General features: G+C 42.3%; 1 protein-coding gene and 1 long non-coding RNA gene across 3 annotated transcripts; one reads left to right on the top strand and one right to left on the bottom strand.

The window, feature by feature from the left end:
• The first annotated feature begins 624 nt into the window (after positions 1 to 624).
• On the top strand, positions 625 to 26,787 carry mid1 (midline 1). 2 transcript variants are annotated; one of them, XM_080752499.1, is made up of 10 exons: positions 625 to 843; positions 10,070 to 10,791; positions 16,008 to 16,103; positions 17,726 to 17,833; positions 20,281 to 20,429; positions 20,515 to 20,642; positions 21,834 to 21,977; positions 23,317 to 23,478; positions 23,581 to 23,788; positions 24,475 to 26,787. In XM_080752499.1, the coding sequence occupies exons 2-10, from the start codon at positions 10,126 to 10,128 to the stop codon at positions 24,821 to 24,823; spliced, it is 2,010 nt and encodes a 669-aa protein (XP_080608625.1). In that variant the 5' UTR covers positions 625 to 843; positions 10,070 to 10,125; the 3' UTR covers positions 24,824 to 26,787. The 2 variants fall into 2 exon arrangements, with proteins under 2 accessions (XP_080608625.1, XP_080608626.1); XM_080752500.1 differs by lacking the exon at positions 625 to 843 and adding an exon at positions 7,779 to 7,819.
• LOC308307309 lies at positions 23,352 to 26,950 on the bottom strand. The gene is made up of 3 exons (XR_013963219.1): positions 26,839 to 26,950; positions 23,616 to 23,768; positions 23,352 to 23,465 (listed from the first exon to the last, which is right to left on the bottom strand). It is a non-coding gene; the product is annotated as an uncharacterized lncRNA (long non-coding RNA).

Below are 26,950 nucleotides of genomic sequence, written 5' to 3'. Positions count from 1 at the left end.
TGACCCATTGTGGATTGCTCTGGAGAAAATTGTTATTTGAAAATGAAATGTCAGTCTCTTTTCTAGCTAATGATTGTGTCAGCCTTTTGATGGGGGTTGTTCATCCATGTTGGCATGTGTGCTACGCTCGTGGACTTGGACCGGACGGAGGTCACGCTACTCTCATGTTCCGGACAGCATAATGAACATCATTGATCACTGGTTTGGTTATGCACCATTTCCTTTGACTGTATTGAGTTTTACATTTGGCATGGCACTATAGGCAACCGACTGCAACAATCCGGTTTGTTGAGGATATAGTGTTACGTGTTGTAGGCTACCGTAGCTTATGAGACAATGGTACATATTCACTCGGTTAATTCGGGGAATGTTTGGTTAATGTATTTAACGTTGAACTTGAAGCAGTGCTCCACGCTTGACTGACAGTCCACTTTGACTGACACACCTACCCGGCAGAGGTCCTGCCCCCTACGTGTGATTGGCTCCTGCAAAAAAAAAGGGAGGAAAGAAATAGCAGCCCACTGTGGCTTAGATGAGCTTCAAACAATCCTCAGTGTGCGAGAACAGAAAGGGTGGGCAGTTTCATCGCGGCTGCTGCTGCTGCTGTTGTGTGAATGGGCAGAGGAGAAGGGGGTTAGGGGGTCAGAGAACCTAGAACATACAGCTACTGACTACAACTCTGAAGACAAGCACACGAGGAGTGCCAGTGTTGTTCAAAGTCCATCCTCAATGCAGTGGATCTGCTTTGTACAGCAGCTAGTATCAACAACACTGAGTCTGACCAACTTTAAGATTGCTCTCTACTCCCCTGCCTGACTGTGTATGGATGTAATCATGTGGCAGGTAAGGAAGGACTGAAGCTCTACACTTCTAACTTTGTGAAAGTGAAAAAATGTGTGCTTGGTGTAGTGGGTATTTTTGTCCCCTCTGCTGTCTCGCTGTCTTCATGTTTAGCCAACAAAACATTGACTCATCCCAAGTTTCTATGCCTCCAGGCAGGGGCTCAGTTTGAAAGCATGATGTGACGTGTTCCCTTGTTGCATTCAGAGGCTCTATTATGTTCTGATCTATGTAATGCTAAGAGGCCAGGGATAAGATGACCTCACCAAAGAAAGAGGCAATAAGGGGTACCGCTTCTATTACTGTGTCAGTTTATATTGTTTATTAGCGATCAAAACCGAAGGAAAGAACACATTAAAACTTGCCGTGGCCTATATCCCAAGCCTTGTCATGCCTGCCAACTGGGGAAATAAAGAGTAGATCCAAATCCCTCGCTTAATTAGGTAGGCGAGATCATTTGCGGAATGCTGCTGAAATGTCTGCATTAACTTTAAATGTCAGATGTTGTGGTTTATAAATACTCTCTGTTGTGGCAGTACAGTACAGAAGGTCTGAAACATGTTTAGTCAGGTTACACTTTTGATTTTCTCAGTGTAAGTGGTTTATTACGGGGACTGTAACTCAAACTGATCAAGTTCATTGCATACTGCGAGGAAAATGAAAGCACCCTTTCTTTCCATGATCTGATAGCCTCATGACCCACAAAATAACATTTGCTGTACAACCTCTGGTTAGACAATATATATGACCCAGCTTTTATTATATCGTCGTTGTCGGGTGGAAACCTTGTATGTCCAAGACCGTTCGTTTTGTATTTATCATTTTAAAAATGGACTAAACTAGTGAAAACAGCAGATCTACAAGCACACAACGCCTCGCGGCGCGAGGCGTTGTGTGCTTGTAGATCGGCTGTTTTCACTACTTTTGTGCGACAGCCTTGTATGATGATTTGATGAAGCAGGGCTTTACTTGGTGAACAAAAGTACAAATTTGAAACTCGGAGATACGAGGTTTCTGCCCGACAGTGACGATATGCTACATTGCCTTATGCTATGCAAATTGGTATGCACAGAATGTGTAACAGACAGCCCTACAAAGCCAAAGTGCAGTAACTACGTTTTAGGACACGTAACTTATTTATGTATCCAGAAGGTCAAATTATCCTTTGTGAATTTGGGGGATAATGGTTAACTCAATAACAATGAGTTACACATTTAGTGTAACGTATATGCCGATATCTTGTTTGGCTGACTTTTAAAACGATTCATCAGTTTGTTTGTTTTTTCGTAGTTACTGCACTTTGGCTTTGTTAGGGGCACTGAGAAAAGTTTGCTGGACATTCTATATACTGTGTGAAGTTAATTGAGTGGTGATCTGAGACATAGCATGTGGACTTCAGGCAGTCCTTTATTAATTAGTAACCTTTTCCATGCTGGAGGAATGTTAAACATCTCTCCATCAGACCAGAGCACCTTTGATCACTAGCCTGGTATATACAACACATGCTGTCGTCGCCATGGGAACGCTTGTAGATGCTTTGAAAAGAACCATTCCGTGTTGGAGTAATGGAGATATTCTAGTAACACAGAGAATACACAGCTACAACAAAGAAGTTCATACTGTACATGTATTTGTGCAAACTTGTGATATTAAATTTGAGGATTTAAAATGAAATAAACACATATAGTGTGGCTGAATTATGGTTAGAGCTTTTCTAAACTAATTCGTTTACAAACTAACTAGTTTACTTGATACACTGAACTGATTGTAAGTAGTGGAGTGACAGTCCTTTCAAAAGTGGGCTTTACTGTCTGTTGAGGTAATGTTTATTTCATATAATAGCCACAAGATGTCACTCTTTGGCTGCATTGCACAACAATGACGTTTTTAATGTTTTTAATTGGCATGTAGAGAAAGATCAGTTATGGCATTTGAAAATGAGCTAATTGGCTAATTTGCACATTATGAATCTGTGGAATGAAAATGCCATTTCCTTGGGACGTTGAGGATGTTTATTGGGATATGTTCTGTTTAACATTCCTGTGAAAGCAGTACAATACTTGAGGATAGTGATTGATGCCTTTCCTTTATACAGTATGACGTCGAAGGCGTTGGTTCTCAAAGTGGGGTCTGGGGACCACCAGGTGTCGATGGGGGGGGGGGGCAGGGGGTCCTCAGCAAATGTGTTAATATAGTCACAATCATTTTAACCACTTTAACCATATTTTATACTTTTGGCGATTCAAAAATAGCAGATATACAAGCCCATAGCGGGTCACTTCGTGCCGAGCTATGAGCTTGTAGATCAGCTATTTTTGAAAGATCCTGAACATTTGTGCAAAGCTTTGAATACGGGAGGGAGCAAAGAAAACATTTACAGATGGGGGCTAAAATACATATAATTTTGGGGGTCCTTGACATGAAAATGTTTTGAGAACCACTGGTCCTCTCTAAGGCATGCGGCCTCGTGCTCTGAAAGTCACAATCTGTGAGAGTTCATGTGGTTTTGGAATGGATACAGCACATTTTCCCGCTGGTGCCACCTGCCAAGCCACAGAGAGGAAATGAGAGAGTTTGGTGTTTCTGATTACTGACCAGGATAACCTGCAGAGCACACTGACAGAGGCACAGCCAGGAGACCCAAAGGACTCTGTTCAAAAAAGAATAATCTTTTTTTATTTTTATGGTTGGGCTGTAGCTATATTGACACAACGTATTCCCTGTGTTAAGTCACTGGCCTCAAGTCTAGAGTTTCTAATCTTCACTTGATTTGAGGAAAACACATTAGTCTCATAGATTACTGTAACATTTCTTCAGATTGCCTCATTAGCCTGATCTGGGACTTCATTATGAAACACCCTGTGCTCCCAGGAAGGAAACAACGCCAACATCTGAACTGATTATCCTCGATTCAACTCTATGAAAACACTGTGGCTGCACAAGGTTGCCAAGCAAATAATTATTAAGCTGTTTAACTTTTTTGTTTAACTTTGTATGCCTTTATTGATAGGGATAGACAGTAGGCTGACAGGAAATGGGGGAGAGGGATGGGGAGCGACATGCCTGCAAAGGGCATTGGGATCGGGACTCGAACCCGCGACACGCTGTCAGGCCTCACTGAGCCTAGGTGCCTAGACCTGCTGAGCCAGCGGCCCAGGTTCTGTTTTACTTTTTTAATGTAACCTTTTTTTGACAGGTGAGATCTGAATTAAAAAGCTGAGTTCCCTGATCAGCTTGACCCAATTTGCATTCGCTCCTCTGTAAAGTGGAATCCCATCTAAATGAATGTGGGTCAACACTGGGGCCTTGCTGATAATCACAATAATGTGTGCCACTGTAGATCAGGCAGATTAGAGCCCTGTCTAATCGTCTGTCTTGTCTTGCCACAGCTGTAAATCACATTAGGCCCAAGTGAGCCAACGCATTGAGCCGTCTGCTGTAGGGCACAACAACAGGCCAGTCATTGGTCACAGCTATGCCGCGAAGACAGGATTACAGATAAACATGTTAGGTGTCCGCAGGGGCGTCACAAGGGGGGGAAATGGGACTGAGTTACTAGGGCCCAAATATTTTATACTTTAACTATTGAAAAATAGCAGATATACACGCTCGGTGCCGCGCTGCGAGCTTGTGCTTCTATTTTTGGAATTGTGTGCAAATCTTTGAATATATGTATTTTTAAGCGAACATTTGTAACTAAAATGTTGCTGGCGGGTCCCTGGAACTAAATATTTTGGGGTCCATGGCCAAATACATATCATTTTGGGGTCCTTCACATGAAAAAGTTTGAGCACCACTGACGAAAACGGAAGGATTTGAAATATTCAAAGACTTGAATATAGACTGAAAAGTAGCACTACAAGCTCGCTGTGAGCTTGTATATCTGCTATAATTCAATAGTTAAAGCACAAAATAATGCGTAATAATGCGTTCCCTACAGTCTAAATGGGTGAAACCCCCTCACACTATGAAGAACATTCATGGGGGGCCCGCAGTGAATCCTTGTACCCAGGGCCCAGAATTTGGTGCGACAACCCTGGGTGTCCGCCTCGGGAAGAGAAAAAGGAAAAAGGGCAAACTATCTCTGTCAAATAGCGAATGGATCAAGGCCATCATTAGGGGTGATAAAAGACTGCGACCAAAAGGATTAGAGAATGCTTCAACAGGAAATTGTCTCCTTATCTGTGCATGCACAACGTTTCCCATCTCTAAATGGCTAATTACTTGCTTATGAACGTATTTATATTTTGAACCTGATGTCCAAGTTCGATGTTTCTTTCAGAAGACATTGATAAATGTACATGGCTCGAGCCTAGTTTCTACACCCAGCTGCTGCTACCTGCCATTGTTCATGATTAAACACCTAGGCTTTTGTTTATTGTTCTTCTGTGCCTCAGCAGTCATGTGTAAGACACACAATATAGTCAGTAAGAAATTTATGTACGACACATTCTCAGTGGAGGCATATTGATTATTCATGCTGATAGCTTTGCTCTCACAATAGGCTATAGCTGTTTGATGTGTTAACGGACTTGTACTTTAACGTTGCATGTTCCTGGACCATTGATCGTGGCTACCTTTCCGACTCAATAGTTGGGCTAAATCTGGATGTGAAAATAAATATTTCATTCCCCTCATACCCACCGTGGCAAGACAGAAGGTGGTGCTTGCTTAGGAAATTGATCATTATGTCAAATTCATGCATTGTTAATGCGTGTTTCCTCAGTGAGGAAAAAGCTAATTCAACAAGATCAGCACAATAAGATCAGGTTTTGTATGTGAAAAATGTCCGTTAGCTCCCATGTGTGCACAAACATGTGCCAAGATAGCGTACTTTCACACAACCATTGAGCGTGAACAGACAAACTAAACTGACAAGTTGGTATCTGGGAATCTGTTGTACTTGGATGAGTTTGTTCTAACAAGGGCTGCCAGAAAGTGAAGCCATGCATGTGAAACGTCAGAACAAAATAGGATCAATAGTTTTTTTATTTTTTCTCACCATCCTTTTTGAGGTTCTCCTCAAAACTATACATCTTTACAGATGAGCCCTCTTCCCACTCTGACGCCACATAGGGCATTCCTAAGCCAACAGGAGGCTTTGGAGGAAGCCTGGAGTATGCCATTCACATTCCTGTGCTTCTTGACCATGCAAATACATCTTAATACACACCGCTTTGTCTGCACCCGGGCCAGGGTTTTAATATCTACAGTATGTTTCTGTCTGTCAGAGAGGATATTCATTCTGCAGCTTCCCCTGGTAGACAGGAGAAATCAAATGGATATCTCTGTGTGGGGGTGTGGTGGTTGGAAGCAGAGGTACTAGACTAGAGGCACATGGTAGGCAGATGGCACCTAAGTGTTTCCCACATGAGAGAGGAAAAAAACTATAACAGTCTTGAATATAAAGTTCATCCACACATCACCATCCTGTTATGTCAGTGTGGGCACTTGGCGCAATAGCAATATTTGCACGATGGTGGAAACTGGAGTGGATATTTGAAGAGAGTCTGACTGAAGTTGGAAATGATTGCGCTCCAATAGAACCGCTTCACGTCGGGTTGGGATTTTTCATGAGATCCCAGTGAACCTGTACAGTATACGTTGGTGGTGGAGGGAGCGACAACAGGGCTGTGATGTAATCTTTTGCATTCCAGGTCAGCCTGTTGTTCGAGAGCCGAGGGGGAATCGGAGATCCCTGTTTCATGTTGCAGATGAATCCTATTGCGAGCTACAGTACATGGGCTCTGCGTCCTATCTGTGTGTGTGTGTGTGTGTGTGTGTGTGTGTGTGTGTGTGTGTGTGTGTGTGTGTGTGTGTGTGTGTGTGTGTGTGTGTGTGTGTGTGTGTGTGTGTGTGTGTGTGTGTGTGTGTGTGTGTGTGTGTGTGTGTGTGTGTGTGTGTGAGAGAGAGAGAGAGAGACATGTAGAGACTGTACTTGTTGATGAGTTTCCCAAGTTTGTGCATCTGCTATTGTTTGTATTCAAGAATTTCTTGTTGAATGTGAACGCAAACAAAGATGGTGTGTGTGTGCGTGCGTGTGCATGTGCGTGCGTGCGTGCGTGCGTGCGTGCGTGTGTGCGCGCGTCTTCAGCCATTCTGTTTTAATCCCTGGTGACAGACTCAAGAAAAGTTTGGCCACACAGGGCAGCATTGTGCCGCTGGAGAGAGAGAGAGAGAAAGAGAGAGCGAGAGCGGACAGACAGACAGACAGACAGACAGACAGACACACAGACAGACAGACACAGAGAGAGACAGACAGACACACAGACAGACACAGAGAGAGAGAGACAAAGAGAGGGAGAGGCAGTGGGGACAGTCAGTCAGAGAGGGAAACTGATCCTGATGCTTTGACTCTCTCCCCTGGCTGAATGGGCAGGGCTGTGAGGACACTAGCCTGCCTGTCAGGGAGGGGGCATGAAGAGCACCGGGCCGGTGGTTCAGGACAACTTTGCCTCCAACTTTGCCTCCGCTTGTGCCCTCGCTCTCTTTTGCTGCCTCTCTCTCTCTCTCTCTTTCTCTCTCTCTCTCTCTGTCCCTTACTGTCTCTCTCTCTTTTTTCCAACTCTCCCTGCACTCCCTCGACTTCCAGTTGCTGGCCCACTCTCCTACCGTAGGTGGAGCTGGCTTTCCTGGAATTGTGGGGCAGCTTTTCCTGTTGTGCTCCGCTACAGTACCTTACTCTCTCTCTGTCTCTCTCTCTCTCTCCCTCTCTCTCTTTCTCTGTGTGTGTGTGTGTGTGTGTCTCTCTCTCTCTCTCTCCCCCTCTCCCCGAGTCTTCTGGTTAATGACAGCTCTGATGTAGGATTACTGGACTATGAAGACCTGCACCATCTGGATCCCACCGTCCGCACCGATGCTTGTGGCTTTTTTTACGCTCTCGTTGTCTTAAGAGTACTTTTTCGCGATCCGGGGTTTCCGAAGTTCAACCATAATAGCCAGAATGTCTCAGCTGGGCAAAGCCGGGCGAAATCCATCGGTGGGTAAAGTAAACGATAATATGAATGGGACAGCGTTTTCCAGAGTGCGTATGGTGTTGCTGCTGTTTGCGCTGGCGTCTTTCCACAGTGTTACTTTACAAGCTTTTTTTGTAATAAGATGATGTCATCAAAACCTGGGATTAGTTTCCATTGTGCTGTACCTTTTGCATTGTATTCTCTATACAAAGCGCTTTATTCTTTTTTTTTTTCTTTTTTTTTGAACTGCTCAGCCTATCTGAATGGAGTCTTCGTGACTCACCTGACCTGTTTCTCATGTGACTAGACCTGTGCAAGTAAAGTACGGCAGTGGTTCTCAGACTTTTTTTTTGTGCCCAAGGCATATACACCAAAGGGCAAGTCAAAATCTCAAGGCACACCTGTATTAATATCGGTGCGAAATAACCTCTATAATTATGTTATCTGTCTATTAGATTCCCAAAATAGGGATCCAAACTTGAAAACGTAGTATTATTATTATATGGCTTTATTAGATAGTAGTATACAGTAGACTGAAAGGAAATGGGGAGAGAGAGATGAGGAGTGACATGCAATAAGGTCGTCGGGATCGGGATTCGAACCTGTGACACGCTGTCAGGCTGCAGCCTAGGTACCCGAACCGCTATGCCAGCCGTCCGGCCCTATTATTATTAGGCGGATTATTATCATATTATTATTATATATTTTTAGGGTATAGAATTTCCCTAGGTATTGTGTGCTTGTCACAAATTGCAAGGCAAGTGTGCCTCGGCACACCGTTTTAAAAGCACAGCTCTATACAGAGACCATTTTACTGTACAGCACTTTAGCCTTTTCTCTATTTTTGTCTTTTTGATTTTAAGGGGGGAGAAAATCCCCTTTGTGCTAGATACGTCTTTGTTTCCTCTGAGCAACTTTCTTTATCTGTAATTAAAAAAAGAATACAAAGCACTGAAAGGAAGTGATTTAATCATTTCAGGGTAAAGCCTCTTCATCTCAAAACCAGTTACAGGAAGGAGTTCCAATTAAGGCTACTTATGTATGCACCAATGAGTTGTGTATTATTCACAAGTGTAAAGTGGAGCGTGGAGATTTGAAAATTAGAGCACAAATCAGGTTTTTAAGTGGATGCTTAGACAACTATAAACTCTTAATGGGTGAACTGGCGAAAATGAAAGAATTGCAAAAGTGCAGTCGTGTCAGAAGGCCCCATGTCTCTCTCTCTCTGTGTTCTTCTTCCCAACTTCAGCCCGCAGATGACCTGAATAGCAGAGCGCATTGCTTCTGATCCCCATTAATGACCTGCAGACACCTGCATTTGGCTCAATGTCCGCAAAAGAAAACCACAATAGCGCCGTGACAAAAGGTCCACAGATGCTCCTCATACACGGGGGACGAGTGCAACAATTGTCTTCTTGTGCAGTACAGTGGGGACAGTCTAATGCCTCTGCCGATTTGAATAGAATAGAGGGAACAAACCCAGGTCCTTGGCCCTTGGGGTAATTGCTTTATCGACACAACTTCAAAAGGCTACTTGTGCCCGGCTGGCCAAGATAATGAGCTTTTGCCTTCTTTCACACATAATGAGTGGAGGTAGGGAGAGTTCACACAGGGAGACGCTTTGGGCCACAGCGCGTCCCGTCGCAGCTGGGGTGTCTGACTGGGCCCGGGAACAAAGGCTCAGTGTCCAGGATAGTGCGGAGTCCCCGCCATGGGCTGGCTAGGGCCAATGGGCTTCTGCTTGACTGAGCTGTCAGCACTGTGGTGGCCTGCTGCCCTATGCACAGCTCTACAGTGAGAAACACATGGAGACAAGCTAGGCTATTCTTGTACCTGCTGAAATGAGTCACTGATGTTACATCATCAAAATAACCCCGACAGACCTCTCGGATCAAATATTTAGGGACATGATCTTCTTGGGATGTTCGCTTTCTTTTCTTGGTCTATTGTGGCTAAGTACAACATATTTCATATTATTTTCTGTAGTGTCTAGTTGGCAAGACTTGTCCTTCTATTAATGCCAACTAATTGTCTTTACAATTTTCAAATGACCATTGTCGTGTTTTACCATCAAACGTGATAATACAGTCGGGATATGAACGAGGCTTCCGTCTAAAGTTGACCAAGCTGCCTTCACTTTCTGGAAATTGTGCAAAGGCCTGCTCATTAATTTCTATTGAGGGAAAGATGACAGCCCCCCGCAGCTTAAACCTTTTCAGTCCCGCCACCCCTCCTCTCCCCCTTTCTAATTCAATTCTATGTCATCCTCGCAGATAGCTGATCAGCTTCCCTGGATTTCGCTGACAACACTGCTTTGTTTTGCCTGAAGATGGAAACACTGGAGTCGGAGCTGACCTGCCCAATCTGTCTGGAGCTCTTCGAGGACCCACTGCTCTTGCCCTGCGCTCACAGCCTGTGCTTCAACTGTGCCCACCGCATCCTGGTCTCCCACTGCACCCCCAACGAAACAATACAGTCAATCACCGCCTTCCAGTGCCCGACCTGTCGCTATGTCATCACCCTCAACCAGAGGGGCCTAGAGGGACTCAAACGCAACGTCACGCTGCAGAACATCATTGACCGCTTCCAAAAGGCTTCGCTGAGCGGACCCAACTCTCCCAGCGAGACCCGCCGCGAGCGGGCCAACCCCGAAAGTAAAGCCATGACCCGTCCCAGTGACAGGGTCCAGTGCCAGTTCTGCGAGCAGGACCCTCCGCAGGACGCGGTGAAGACTTGCGTCACCTGCGAGGTGTCCTACTGCGACGAATGTCTCAAGGCCACTCATCCCAATAAGAAGCCGTTCACGGGCCACCGTCTGACCGAGCCCGTGCATGACAACCGCATGAGAGGGCTTATGTGTCTGGAGCACGAGGAGGAGAAGGTCAACATGTACTGTGTCACAGACGAACAGTTGATCTGTGCCTTGTGTAAATTGGTCGGTCGGCACCGAGATCACCAGGTCGCAGCTCTCAGCGACCGCTACGAGAAACTCAAGGTAAGACATGGTCTGCTCATGATTACAGGCATGCTTTGAGGGAGCTTGAGGTTGATGATTCACTGTCATACACTGATGATCCCGACAAGCTCGGCCCTTACAGATCAAAGCTGATTTTTACTTTCATGTGAAACCAGTATTAAAGGACCATACTGGTGGTCTGCCATGTTTAGACCATTGCCTACGACTCACAACGTACTCGGCACCGCTGCTGGCCTGACCATTTTCCAAAGCATATTGGGGCGTGTTTGAATTCAGAGGAAGAGACTTACTTAAACTGAACTCAGATAGATCATTACCCCAAAAGAAATTGTATGGTGTGGTTATTTCAAAGTGCATTCAAAAGTTGACCAATGCATTCAAAATTCTAGACAAAAATAGTCCCTGGAAAGATGTTTCACGTACAAAATTCAAACATCTAATGTAAATTCCTTGAAAAGATATCGCCTCGTAAGGGAAAATGTTTACATGCACAAAGCTATGAATAGGACAAGTACTGATGGTGGTATACTTTCTGTACAGCATGTGGATTGTGGACCATGTTTTATATTGAAGCGTAACAGTAATAATACAGATTTTACAGAGATTACAGTTTGTACCAAATGACCACAAAATGTAATATATCGTTGCCTTGGGTGGAAAGCTTGGACCGGTATGTCCAAAATCACTACTTTTCAGCAGATTGAGACAAAAAAAGTGTTCCAAATGGACCTCATTTAGTTATTATTTAGTCACAACTCGCAAGCTCTTTCTTAATACCTTTCTGTGGTTCACACACTTAACCACCGGCATTTACTTTTAACATTTTTCAAAACAATTTTAGATGGATGGAAATATAGATGGAATGTATAATTGGTGGGGAATGGAAATGTCATTTCTATTTCTACTATACTCCTTTGGGTTTAGTATGACAAATAATGCATATTTTCTATTCAAAATGGTTGCTTGTAAAAGTAATTAATCATTGCTGTGAACATGTGATGAATTTGCGTTAAATTGCATTTTATTATTGCAACAGACTGAAAAAAGATGTAGAACAGATCATCCGTAATTGCAAATGATGCATACATACTTTCAGTACCCATTATGTGAAGCTATTAATTTTACATGAGCAGAAAATACTTCTTCATTCGGTTTGAATTTACAGTAACTTTAATCCTGTCATCTCTATTTTGGGCAAGGCATCATAGGTGGAAATCTTATACATAATAGGAAAAAATATTGACATATAAAAAAATCTAAAATATCAGATAACAAGTTCACAACGTGTCACATTGCAACACGTTATGAGCTTGTAGATCTGCTATTTTCATAGAACACCGTCACATGATGAAGTATAAAACAGGGCTAAACTAGTGATATCTGTGAGTAATACAGTATCCAACGGGAGCCAACGCTCTTGGAAACAGTTCTACTCTACTTCTTTGAGGGTTTAAAATGTAATTACAGCCAATGAAAAAGATTGCTTCCAGGGCTGCAGGTTAAGTAGGACTGCTCACTCTCACCACATGGGTGCACATTAATAAGGCATCAAGGGAAGATGCTGTTAGCTGGAACATACAAAAGAGGTGGCTACGCATTCCTTCCATTTTAGACTTGAATGAGCTCGTCAGAAGAGTATGATTCGGGTTTTGCGGGTCAGTATTTTGCCAACACGCACCATGGGACACTAGCGGGAATCCAGAAACCTCATGGGATCATTAATGGTCTATTACAAGTGAACCATGCAGCCTATGTTTAATATCCAGCCTTTCTCATGGAAATTGCCAATCAGATTTAATCATTTAATCCAACACAAGGGGGGGTTCTTTCAACTCCAGTGCATTCTGCGACATATTCTACATGGTGTCCATTGCATGGAATCCTAATACCAGTTGCTTTTCGGTTCTTGTTGGCTCCCTCCAAATACCACTGCTGTTCATGCATGATACACAAAAGGATGGTTCACTGTATTGCACTGTCCCTCGCTCTCACAATAAGAAGGGCCGATGGCACATGCTTGGTCACAGTGAAACCGAGACGCCGTAATCTTAGATTGCAGCTCTTCTGTGATCCAGGTCAGAGCATGAGTCTTAACCTGTCCTCTTTGTTTGATCATGCTGTCATTGTGCAGAGATCTCCAGGCCGCTATCTCAGTGAGTGGAGTGATCAGGCAGACCAGGAGAGAGACCAGGTGACCTTAACAGCATCTTCTTTTACCGAATCAACATCAGGGACAGATTTACTTTACTGAGTAAATCGGAATGTTATTTTTCAAGAGGGACCTTTTTAGATGTACTCTTTCTTTCTTTCTTTCTTTCTTTCTTTCTTTCTTTTTAACTTTTTGGTTCTCATTTTAGTTCCCTCTGAAAATAACAAGAGCAGATATTTGCACTGATTTGAAAAGGTCAGTCAATATGAGCCGCAGAGAAGCGGATGCAGCATCCGTCTTCATAGCTTCTTGTGTGTTCAGTGTTGTGTTGTTCGGTGGTGCTACGGTGTCTGCTGTTGGCGTTTTACTGTTTGTTTTCATCTTTCATTGGCAAAATGATGATGTTGTTGTGGACACTGCCATCTTCCCTCGGGCTGTTCTCTTTGAGGTCAACATCCAGATGATTAAATGTCAGTGGCAGATGTCCACCATGTTTCTCCCATGCAGGGAAACAAAACTCATACCATGGTCTTTCATTGAAATCCAAAGGCCTTTGTTTGTTATCACTCATTGTAAATGGGGCGTGTGTGTGTGCGCACTCCTGTGCATGTGTGTTACTACAATCTGTCTATGCATCCTTTAATCTTACGAACTGCAAACTGTGTGCGAGTGTGAGAGAGACATTTTATGTTGCATTAGATTTCTCATTGCATCTAAAAGAATGCTTTTCCACTGTGATAGCAGAGCGCTCTCTGTGATAGACGTCTCTTTTCCTAAAGCCATTTAAAACCTGATGAGAGGAAAGGATAGCAGCTTCCTCTCGAATGGGAAAAGCTTTTGGTCTCACACCTTTTGGCTCGGCCACTCTCTCTTCCTTCCTCGCTTCCTCGTGTCAATGTTTGGAATTTTATTCTGCGTCAACATTCGCAGTCGTACGCATTTCTACCAAGTGCACTGTACTGCACTCCATTGCAGACTGTTTATTGGTTCTGCCTGTGTCACAACACTTCCATTGCTTCACCGCATGGATTTAATGGATACATTTTAGCTTTCTATTCGTCTGAAAGTAGTTATTTTTCCAGTAGAACTGACTAAATAATTCATCATATGTCTGTCATCGTTTCTTTTCAGTACTTCTTCATGAAATATATTAGGTATGATTTAATTCGGTTAACTGGAATCACTGCTTGACAGATACAATGAAGCTGGAAAGATGAATTATGGAGAAGCCAGCAGTTAACAGAGTCAAGTCTTTCAAATGCTGCTGTCTTGACTTTCTGTGAAAGTTGCATCTTAGATAGAAGCTACAGAGCAGATACTATAGCTAGTAGCATGATCAATAATAATCAAATGTAATGTGGGATATTCCAGGCATTAGGACAATAGTAAGGGTCAGATTGTCTGTACGCTTGGTAGATTATTACACACTACTATTCAGGACACTTGCCCATTAATATTCATTAGATTCTCTTAGATTTTTTTGCCTTTCCCGGAACATTAAACTCAACAATATTCTTAGGGAGTATCAGGCTCGTGTATGCCCTTAATTAAATTATTTTGTCAATTTGATTTAGAGCGTGCTATACGGCTCAGGAGCCACGTTGATGCATTTCTTCTTCTTTTTTTATTTTTTTCCCCCTCACATTTCTGAAGTTAGTTGTTCCTCTCAGGAAGTCTTAACTCTTACTTTAGGTATGTAGGCAACCTTTACAGAGCAAGGCTGAGGGCTTTCTTCACCTCCTCAATCATATAAATAAAACATCTATCTAAGAGCAGATAAAAAATAAAACCTGAGCTATTTCAGTGCACACTGATGCACATGCCTCATGAAAACACAATGTGGAATGTCTGACGTTGAAAGAGCTTTCACCACTATTTGCTAAACCGATTTGAGATACACTGTAACCTTAGATCTTTTTAAAGAATTCTCTGCCTCAGTTCACGTCTCTGGTCGGATGCAAACTTTTTTTGCATTTCCAGGAAAATCAAGCCGTGCTGTTTGAAAAATTGCATGCATTTGGGGCAGCTTAGCACGGAATTGGAGAGTTACATACAGTAAGTCTGCAGTAGAAAAGTCGCGTTTATACAGCAAAATCTTTTTTTTTTTTTGTCAAAATCGACAAGACTAATTTAAGCACTCGGATGTAGCCTACATACTGAACGTCAGTTCCACTAAATAATTCACAGGACACAAGCTAATCTTAATAGAATAAGCCTTTGTTTCAGACTTGACGCACTGTTGTTCTGCTACACGGGGAGACATCTGGCCACCCAATTAGAATTAAAATATGCAATTCCAAACATGAGCTTTTCATCTGAGTCATTGGTGGGTGATTAACGCAGCCAGGGCCTGAGTTGCCCAAATCTCTGGCAGATGCTCCGCTATTCCACTCTAAAGCTCTGTGAGTTTCCTCAGACAGCATGATGGAGGTTTTGGCACGCAGAGCGGATCAGGAGGGGGGTTTTACTGACTGATCACAGACCAAATCTAGACGAGCCTCGCATCCACAGTGACAACGCAGTCTGTGCTCGCGCCGCTTCTTCTCCTCCACATTGTTGGACATGATCAGGGGTGTCGCACCAAATTCTGGGCCCTGGGTACAAGGATTGACTGCGGGCCCCCCAGGAATGTTCTTCGTAGGGGAGGGGGTCTAACCCATTTAGACTGGGAACACATTTTTACGCATTATTTTATATTTGTGCAAGTCTTTGAATATTTCAAATCCCTCAAAGGTTTTTTGAAAAACCTATGTTTCTATGTCAGTGGTGCTCAAACTTTTGCATGTGAAGAACCTTCCAAATTATATGTATTTGGCCATGGACCCCCATCTCAAAATATTTAGTTCCAGGGATTTGAATTATAAATGTTCGCTTAAAAAAATACATATATTCAAACATTTGCACACATTTTCATGACTTTTCAAAAATAGCAGACTTTCCCCCCTTGTGACGCCCCTGGACACGATACGGTCCCGCCGATCCCCCTTCACTCACACTTTCCCCTCCATTCATTCAGCTGTTTACGTATTTAATAGTGCATAACGTTGCAGTGAAATTGTCGCTTGTCGCTTCCCTCTTTCCGCAGCAAGCGCTCGATTCCAACCTGAGCAGTTTGATCAAGAGGACCAATGAGCTGGAAACGCTGATGGGCAAACTGATCCAGACCTGCCAACATGTGGAGGTACCAATGTTCACTTCACTCAGAGCTGCTCAAGCCATGGCTCCTCTCCCAATCTGCCACACAGTAAAAATCCTCTGTGTTCTTTTAACTCTGACAGTGTTCAAACGGAACCAAGTGGAATGGGCCCTTTACTCTCATGATTTTCAGTGTAAAGTAACTAAGTACCTTTACTCAAGTGCTGTACTTAAAGGACAACTTTAGTTTTTTTACAACAAGGGTTCATATTTTAGATTGTAATGAGAGAGAAGAAAAGACGAGTGTTAAAATGTTTTCATTTACTGCTTTCTATCGTTTTAGAGATTTTAAGGATTTCGATTTCAGTGGGCATGCGTACAACTGACTAAATATGTCATTTTAGACACAATAAGCCCATTCCCAAGATGCACCGCAATCTTTCATGATCAGATGTGACGTATGGGGCTAGTATTGTTACTGTAAATAGTAATAAAGAAATCGACAGCTTATTGTGTCTAAAAAGACATATTGTACACATGACCCCACCCACTGAAATCAAAATCGCAAAAAATAAAATAAAAAAATAGAAAGCAAAAATGAAAACATTTTAACACTCATCTTTTCCTTTCTCTAATTATAAAAACAAAGTTGTACTTTAAGTACAGTATTGAGGTATTTTTTACTTTACTGGGCTAATTTTATTTCTACTTCACTAAAATTTCAGAGGCAAATATTTCACTTTTACTCCACTACAATTATTTAGTTACTTTGTAGATTTAGATCAGTATTACAACACATACATTAACCTCTTCAGCCCTATATACTCAAGTTCATTTTGAATTAGCAGAGTATTTCTATATTACAGTATTGATACTTACTTACTAGTAAAATATGTGAGTACTTTTTCCATCACTGATGATTTTACAGTATACACATTAAAATCCTGAGTTTCACTGTAGCTCTCATTTAAACGGGTAGATATGGTATCTACTGTAGCTTACAAGGAAACAGAAAGGAAAGGACAGGCCTAAATCTGTGTACCCAGTGGATATATACAGTACATTTACATATAAAGTACAGTAGGTGTCATAATGTCACTTTCATAGAGGCCTATCCCATTGGTAAATCAAAGAAAACTGTACGTGGCATTTTTAATTTATTTATTATTATTTTTCACGTTGCCAAGCTCTGCATGTGGAGGAAATGCAAAACTAAGCCTAAAGACACATTTGACAGCTATTCATTTTTAGCAAGGTGCAAGCAGTTAGCTTTGGGAGTTGCTAGGTAACTAATTTGCAACAAATAACTGTACTGTAGCTGCCAATTTTTGCTTTACTATTGCAAACAAAGTTATCCAACATACAGTTTATACACTTTGTCAAATCAAGTGTCATTACAAAAATGAATATATATGTTGGCTAAAAGAGAGACAAAGCGCTATTGGTCAGCTCAAGCTGATTGCCTCCTCAGACTTGCCATGACAACATGTGTATAATTGAACATTTATTTTACTTTAGAAAATCAATTATGATCTGTCACCTGGGGCTTGTGTGAATCGTTGGCTCATAGAATCAATAAAATATGCAAATGCATCTGCTTAAATAATCTGACCAACAGTCGGTTATTATTGACTTTCTCTCAACTGCGCTTACTTTATGTCCCCTCAGGTGAATGCATCGAGACAAGAAAACAAGCTGCTTGAAGAATGTGACCTGCTGATCGACATCATACAACAGAGGAGACAAATCATAGCCACCAAGATAAAGGAAGGAAAGGTATTGCTTTATGACATTTTGCTTGCTTCACTGCGCTTCAACTGTTCTAGTTAGCTTATAACTCAACTCATACAAGGAAAATAACATTCTGTGCACGACAGATCCTATTGTCCATTGTAGTTTATTGTAAATACACTTTCTGTGGCTATACAGTAATCTTAACTTTAATGGAAAGGATGAAGCTTTCCGCCGCTGCACTTAAGAGATAAATGCCCTGATTAGGTTTTGTGAGAGATGGGAATTCCACTTGGTTTGTGCTCTAGAAAAAGAGCTTTGCCGCTCACGGTGGCTTAAGTTGTCCGAGAATTATGTGGATTGCGTTAATTGGTTTTGATGATTAGCAAAGAGGGCAGGCAGTCTGATCTGTCGGAGTTGGCCCACGCAGATGAGCTCATCGTCTCTCTCTAACCTCAAGGTTTCAGAAAGCTGGCTGTGTTGCACTGGAGTCTGCGCCATATAGCATTAGAGCAGCCTGAAAACATATTGTTTTCTGTGACAAGGACAATCTATACCTCCAGGAACAAACACGTACACGAGTATACATCTTTGGATACGTGATTTTGTGGAGCTGTAACATGATATCAGTGTTGTCAGCTCATTGAAAATAGTCACCGTACCGCGGTAGCTAATTGGTTTGTTTTCTCAGTATCAGTATGCACGCTCGCTCGTAATGGAGTGGTCTTGGCGCGACACTCGTGCATTCTGACACAAATGCACTTTGCCTCTTTGAATCATTTCCCTTCCCTTTTCCCCCCATTAGTTGCCATTAGAGAGCCTGTGGCATGCTGTGCCATGTCCAATGTCAGGGTAAGATCAGCCCCTGTTTCCTGTGATCCCCCTCTGAGGAGGAGGACGGCTTCCTTCCTCACCCCGTGCCTCTTGTCAGGTTAGAGGCTGCGTTCTGCCTCAGGGCCAATTGGGCCAGGTTGGGGGGGGTGTGTTACCATGGTAATGTTATTCGGGAGACATACAGTATATAAATAAGCTCTCACTTTCTCTAGGCTTAGGTTGGCGGAGAGCGATGGGGATGCCATGTTGATCCATTTGAATCCAACGTTGCTGGCAAACAAACGTGCGTTACTGTCTGCAGGAATAACGAGAAGCTTGTGAACTTTTTAAAAAACAAAAGTGGCGCATGGAGCTGAAGCTGATTTTTGCAATGTTTTCGAGGTTTTACAGCTTGGCCCTGTAAGGCCCAGTACACGCCAACGATTCGCAACGCAACGAGTTGCAACTTGCAACCGTTTGCAGTGGTGTGATTTGGCCCGATGCAGGTTCGGTGCAGTTTGGGGATTCTGTTGCGAGTGGCTGCTGTTGCAGCTTGTTGGTTGTGGTGTCATTTAGTGCTGCACAATACAGTATATCGTTATTGTATCGTTATCGAGGTATGACCATGTGCAATATCAGTATCGCGAAAGGCAAAGATATCGCAATATATCGCCCTGGGTAATATATCGTCCATATCGCCTATATCGTTGCCCAAATGGTTGCCTTTTGTCTTTTGCTACACTTTGACTATCAAAATATAAGTGTGGGAACCCAATAGCACTTTAAATCAAGAGTGATATTGACTTGTTATTATGCAGTTTTTTTAAAATAATGCTTAGTTTTCACTGTTACAACACTTAAAATATTGAATATGAAATGTGTACGGTACGGTAATATTGTATATCGTATCGATATCGAAATATTTGGCATAAATATCGTGATATGAGATTTGGTCCATATCGTGCAGCCCTAGTGTCATTAATGTGGACTGGGCACGAGGCAAGGTGTGGGTCTGTTTGTTTGTCCAGGGCCACATTTGTTTATATATTTTTTGAAATATTTAACTAGTTTCAAATTAGGCTGAAACTGTGCCCAAATTTTGACTGACATCATAGCCCATTTTGAAAGGTCCCCACCGTGACGTGACAATTTAAGGACTTTTAAGACCTTTTTAATACAGAAATAAAGAAAATAAAGAAAAAGACCATTACTCGATTACTGCAACAAAACAAACTGGTCAACTATTGGGCAAAAACATTTTGAAAATGGCCGATCTGCTATTTTCAACTAAATTTCCTGATTCAACTCCTACAATTCTAAATGCTCTTCCCCAGATCAAATATGATTATTTTGGGCGGTCCGAGGATCAAATATGATTATTTTGGGGGGTCCCAAGTTCAAATATGATTATTTTTGGGGTGGGCACGGCCTGAAAAGGTTGAGAACCACTGTCATCAACGACTGACATACAGTAATAGACGGTTGACAATGCATCGTGCTGTGATGCATTTTGAGCTGGTAGAAACCCTGATTTGAGAAAATCCCCAAAAGGTAGCACAATTTCAAATCAATGGAGGACAAAGCACTTACATTTCCACTTTTTTGGTATTGGCACACACCTTTTACTTGTATAACTCATGTGTAAGCAGCTAAGCTAATTCAGTGTATTTCTTCTCAAGTCTGTGCGGTTGAGGAAACTGGCCCAACAGATAGCTGGCTGCAAGCAGTGCATAGAGAGGTCGTCCTCCCTCATCACCCAGGCTGACCAGACCCTCAAAGAGTCGGACCCTGCTCGCTTCCTGCAAACAGCCAAAAGCACTTGTGAGAGGTGAGAGAAAATAAATGGCCACAATATCTTCCCATAGCCTGATATGTGAGTTTGACATGTCACAATGGGCTCTTGTGTGTTGCAGAGTGTCCATGGCAACTGCCTCCTCTCAAATCCTGATACCAGAAATAAACCTGAATGACACGTTTGATACTTTTGCCTTGGACTTCACGAGGGAGAAGAAAATGCTAGAAAGCTTGGACTACCTCACAGGTTTGTGGAGCCTAGCAATTTGAATTAAGTTCAGGACTTCTTTTTTTTTCTATAAATCTCTGAATTACCATGTGGTCCGGTCTGCATTTCTGTTAGCGCCTTTATCCAAAGTGTTTTACAATGTACCTTCCACCATGCACTCACACATTCACTCACCAGTGGTGGACGTTGGTGAGTGAGTACCTTGCAACCATGCCAGGTACCAACCTACTCTGGAGCAGTTGGGGTGTTTTGCTCATGGACACCTTGATACAAAGCCAGGAGGAACCAGGGATCGAACCGGGGACCATATACCTCCTGAGTATAGCTCAGTATAACTGCTAATATCTGATCTATGTTCTGTGCACACCACAGCACACAACCAAGTATAAATCAGACATTACAACCAGTAAGACTCCCTAATCGGGAGATAAGCAACCGCCAGGTCGCATGTAAAAATCGTCCTGATGGTGTCGCTAAATGGGACAGATCCATGTTGATGACATGACTCTAGACATACCGGTACTGTGTGCCACTTTGCGTGATTTTAGGGCAAAATCTGTTGGAGCTGTGTCCAAAAATGTGTTTTTCAAGAATCGGCCTCATGGTGGCGCTAGAAGAGGGCCATGCGCGAAATGAGGGGCGGAGGTTGTGATTTGGCAGGCAAGGAGTGTGTGTGCAAAGTTTGCCATGGATTGGGGCAACGGTGGTGGAGATAAGAGTTGGGGAAAAGTGTGACGTGACTGACAGACAGCCGGTGGAGGTTTTGATAGTAACTGTAACAATAACCTATGTCTTTTGATCTCTTATTTTTTCCAAAGAATCTTTCCTTGATTACTTTTCATACGTATTGAGTAAAGGTGGCTTCCTGTGTGCTTACATACATGTTCATTTTCAAATTAATTCAATATAACTTTTTATTGGACATATTGTGTAACATGCATTGAACTCCGTATGAGGGCTATGACTGCCTGATACCTCAAGGGAACTGTAAACTACTGTAACTCAATTACAGGGCGTATTGCCGTTCCAACAAAAAAACGGTTTCCAAAGCACGATTCACCAAACCTGCTACAACTGATCTCTGCAACTGATTACAGGGATTTTTCTTTTGCTTGTTTTCTCCCTCCAAAATGCAATCCACTCTCTACATCTCTGACAGTTGTCCTAAAAGGACTTTTGACTTAATTCAAATTGTTTCCCCCTTTGCAGCACCAAATCCACCAGTGATCCGCGAGGAGTTATGTACGGCTTCATATGACACCATCACTGTTCACTGGACCTCCGATGACGAGTTCTGCGTTGTCTCATATGAACTCCAGTATGCCATCTTCACCAGCCAAGCCAATGTCATCAGTAAGTTAACCACATGTACCCTATAGTGTCCCAGCCGTCCCTATTCTGGGGCAGGTCATAGTTCTACAAAAAGATTGAAAAACATTCAGCGAAAATAGCAGATCTACTACTTGTGAACTCGTAAATCTGTCTCTGCAATTTTCACTATTTGATGTACAATGAAGTATATAGGGTTTAAGTGGTTAAATGTGTGTGGCTTTTATCATGGAGAGAGCGTTAATGTTTGTTGTGGAAAACATCAATAATGAAAGGGATTTTTCTGTGGAGTCCTCTAAATGGTTTGAGGGATTCATTACATTATCCAGATGAAATAAAGCATTTATCTTGGCAGCAGGGGGCGGAACTCTTGTCTCCTACTTCTGTGTGGATAATAAGATGATAGAAAGAATCTTTGGCTCATATTCATCTAGATCAGACTACAGTAAGCCACTAGTATAAAACTTCAGACGGACTGGATTCCAGACAGTCCAGATGTAGATTGCAAGGTCCAATATTGGCCCTTCGCTGAAGTGGATGACTGATAGTTTGAACAGATCACACTAACAATTTCACAGCGTGTTCAATTAAGTAATCTGGCCTCTTCTGCCCCAGTGCCCAAGCATACTTTGGTCGAGTTGGAATGCTATTGTTCTTGGAGGGTCATGCATTCCCAGAGTAGTGTTAGCTGTAGGAGGTTAAAAACAACTGTTCAGTTGTTGCACTGTATTCATTTGTCACACAAATTCATTAAAGGGGCCCCTGAGTCAACCAACGTGTACGGATCATAGACCGTAATATGAATGGACAGCGTTACGCCCATTTACAGACGGTAAATAAAGAATTCTATTGGTTTGGACAGAGCAGGGGGTGGGCCAATAAATGCTAATGATTGGGAGCTTGTCAAGCCACACCCCTCCTACAGCATACGCTACTTTATCATTAATTTTAAAATACATGGGACCATAATTTGACAAAACGCATATCATGTTCAACCTAGATTTAACACTATAAAATGCTGTCATGAAACTGTACTTTTTCCTATTGCAAACTTCTAATACATTCTTCAATCAATCAATCTTGGCAATTTAAAGAAGACTTTAAACTAGCGACTGGAAGCATAAAGTATTTATGACAATGTTTATTAAGATAATAAAATCAAGTGTAAAGTTCGGCAAAAACCCTTCCACTTGAATAGAGAGTCATTGTTTCTGCCACCAGCACCGGGGAAACAGCTTAACTAGCAGCCGTTGATACGAACTCTCTCTTCCTCTCTCTTCCTAGAGAGGCCCTTTGGTATAGATTGACTTTTAGTTGCTTCTGATCCCTTCTCATCGATCATCTGTTTCTGCTGTGGCTGTAGGTTTGTGTAACTCAGCTGACAGCTGGATGATAGTGCCCAACATCAAGCAGAACCACTACACCGTGCACGGGCTCCAGTGTGGCACCAAGTACGTTTTCCTAGTCAAGGCCATAAACCAGGCTGGGAACCGCAGCAGCATTCCCGGGAAGCTAAAGACCAACAGTATGTCATGTTCAACATTGTTGTTTATTACCCTTGTAGAATGTATTCTACAAAACTACCAATCAAATCAAAACACTTAGTTTAAACACATTTTTTTTGTAGGTCAACCATTCAAACTGGACCCAAAGTCTGCTCACAGGAAGCTGAAAGTGTCCCATGACAACCTGACGGTGGAGAGGGACGAGGTGTTGTCGAAGAAGAGCCATGGCCAAGATCGCTTCACCAGCCAGAGCAGCTACGGCGTCACAGGGAACGTCTACATCGACAGTGGCCGCCATTACTGGGAGGCGCTGATAGGAGGAAGCACATGGTAACAACATTGAGATGTGTCTTCTAAATTATTATGGATAACTAGTGCATGTGCATGTATGTATCTGTTCAAAGTTTTAGTTTTGAGTTTTTGCTCATTTAGCCTGACATGGGGATACTAATGCAAGAAAGGTTGTTGTATCCCAGTTACAGGAGAGCCTTTGGTTTTTTGTGAAGTTGTCCTTGTTAATGTATGCATGGATGTATTTGTTGTATTGTTCAGTCTCTGTTGTACTCTTTGTATATTAGTGATAAGGACCCCCTCGAAAATGTACTATAAACTATGTTCTGAATTATGTAACTTGGTGACTTTAAGGGTGATGACTGAGTTGCACCTGCTGTGAGTATGTGGTAGTGTCTCACAGTGGGGGGTCAAACAATGGGGGTACATCTTTATAAGGAAGTCAACAGGTGTGCATGTTCATATGACCTGAAGAAGACCCACAGCGGATCAAAACGTTGTCATTTTTGTAAAAAATACGTAAATATTACTTTGGTGTGCGGGCTCTACCCTTTTGAACTGAAGCCTCTTTAGCCCAGCACCCACAGTCAATGTGTGTATACAGTAGCTAGGTTTTAATGATGTTTGAGATGAGATATGAGATTTGCTATATGACAGAGCCAGAACATTTTGGCTTTGTAACCTGAACTTTGCAAAAGCCTTTATTCTGTACTTTCCTTCTCTAGGTTTGCAGTGGGCATTACGTACAAGTCGGCGCCGAGGCACGAGTGGGTGGGCAAGAACTCTGCCTCCTGGGTGCTGTCTCGCTGCAACAACTCCTGGGTGGTGCGTCACAACAGCAAGGAGATGCCCATCGAGCCTCCCCCCAACCTGCGACGCATCGGGGTGTTGCTGGACTACGACTCTGGCTCTCTATCCTTCTACGACGCTGTGGGCTCCCAGCACCTGCACACCTTTGACATTGCCTTCGCTCAGCCGGTGTGCCCTGTCTTCAACGTGTGGAACAAATGTTTAACCATCCTCACTGGGCTGCCCATCCCGGATCACCTCGAGGGGACAGACTGCCAAAATTAAAGAAGACCCTGTCTATCTGGATCTGGATCCAGGCAAGAATGGCCACAGCTGCGCGCCCCTGCAGTCCTCTATGTCAGTGGTTCTCAACCTGTGGGTCGGGACCCCCCAGGGGGGTCCCCACATGGTTTTGTAGGGTCCCCAAAGATGACAGTGAAGTGACAATTTAAGGACTTTTAAGACCTTTTTAGTACATCAAGAGGAAAGAATGGGAAAAAAAAGAACTACTGCATCGAGTGGTGAAACACTGACCAAATTGTCAAATAATAATAAGAAAGAGGCAAACATTGTGAAAACGGGCAAGCCGTTGTGAACCTGTAGATCTGCTATTTTCGCAATATTTATCTGTAGAACCGAGTCAAACATAAATGTAATGACTCTGCCTGGTCCCTAGTTCAAATATGATTATTTTGTGGGGGTCACGGCCTGAAAAGGTTGAGAACCACTACTATATGTGCAGTGGGGGCAAGATCAACACGGTAGCTAAAAGGATAACAAAAAATGCTGTTGTCAGACTTCATAGATATTAATCGATGCTTTAAATAATCATTTAAAACATGATTTACAGACATGTCTTAGAAACATGTCTAGATTCTTTTCATGCTTTTTGCACTTTCATGCACATTGCTCTGCTGGTTTGTGTTGTTGGGCAGTGGTGGACAGCAACATAGTACATTTACTTGAGTACTGTAGCCTACAAAGGTTTCATTGGGGTTAAACTTATGACCGTCACTCCACTACATTTCAGACATAATATTTTTACTCCACTACATTTCAGACATAATATTTTTACTCCACTACATTTCAAACTTTCAAAAATACACATATGAATTAACCACTGGAGCCCCCATAGAAATGTTCACTATTTTCTTTTTGGTTTTTTATATTTCAAAAATGTATATACATGTGCATTGATATTCAAGTACACGTTTGACTGAGCAATTTTCACTCAGAGTTGAGTAATATTTGACCAGTACTGGGGTCGAGTACTTTGTCCACCACTGGTTTTGAGGGTTCGGTTATAGGAATGGGGGGGTATTATGAATTGCATTGCAACGCTATTTTCATGCAGGCCCAGGGTCATTTTATGTTTGTGCATCTTTTAATGCATGTGTTAACAGCATAATTTTAAACCTTTGAGTACAACATGTTAACCTTGAAAAGTCATAACAACAGTTCTACAGATGGACCAAGTCAACCACAGTACCTTACAGCCCACAGCACCATATCGATCTTTGAAGATTCTACTATGCATTTCCAATGCATCTTTTCAACGTCTTAGCACTTTCAGAATACAAAGCCTGCCATCACTAACTCACATTATGTCTTGACTCTTGACAGTACTGTTGCAAATGTTTTTAAAGAAAATACATTTGTAAAGAAGGTCAGATACATTTTTTAATATTTTTTAGAAAATACATTTAAACGTAATTTGAATTATTTATTAATTGTAAAGGCAAATAGTCAAGTGTCTTTTGTAAATATAATTAAACAGACAAATTTAAAATGAACAACATTGTCAATTTCTTGATGTACATACAGTACAAGAATAGAGAACTTGGGTAAACTCCACTGTAAATTAAACAGAATGGCCGTGACCTGCTCTATACTGTATGTAAAGTGTCATGATGAGATCACTTTTATTGTGATTTGGAATTGGTGCTATAAAAATAAAAAGTGACTTGACTTGTCAAACCTACCCTGCACCACAATTTTCTCTGCGTGCCGTGTTGTAATAAAATTACTTCGTTTGATTATGAGTGTCACTATATTCCCTATGGTTTTACATGCACACAAAAGAATAAACACAGACCATCACCTTCATGAAACTACAGCGTAAGAAAAGCAATTTGTATTTCTTTAAAAGATCCCTTTTCGCACTGTACTTAAAATTGCCAAAGTTCTGACATGAATTTCCCTGACATCTCTTTTGATCCTCAAATAACATGGCTTGAATGTCACAGGGCTTCCTTTTGACTAAAGTAGATCCGGGAGAAAAAAAAGTAGTTTTAACTTGCCGTGACCTCCCGTCAGACACCCTGGGGGAATGGATCTTGACAGAGCTTTAGTACGTGAACATTTCCTACACCATGCGCTGCAAAATCCTCAGTGTCAATGTATCTATTTGCA

This window comes from Nannobrachium achirus (assembly GCF_963921795.1).
Source record: "Nannobrachium achirus genome assembly, chromosome: 22".
NCBI lineage: Eukaryota > Metazoa > Chordata > Actinopteri > Myctophiformes > Myctophidae > Nannobrachium > Nannobrachium achirus.
This window is presented reverse-complemented; position numbering and strand designations above follow the sequence as displayed.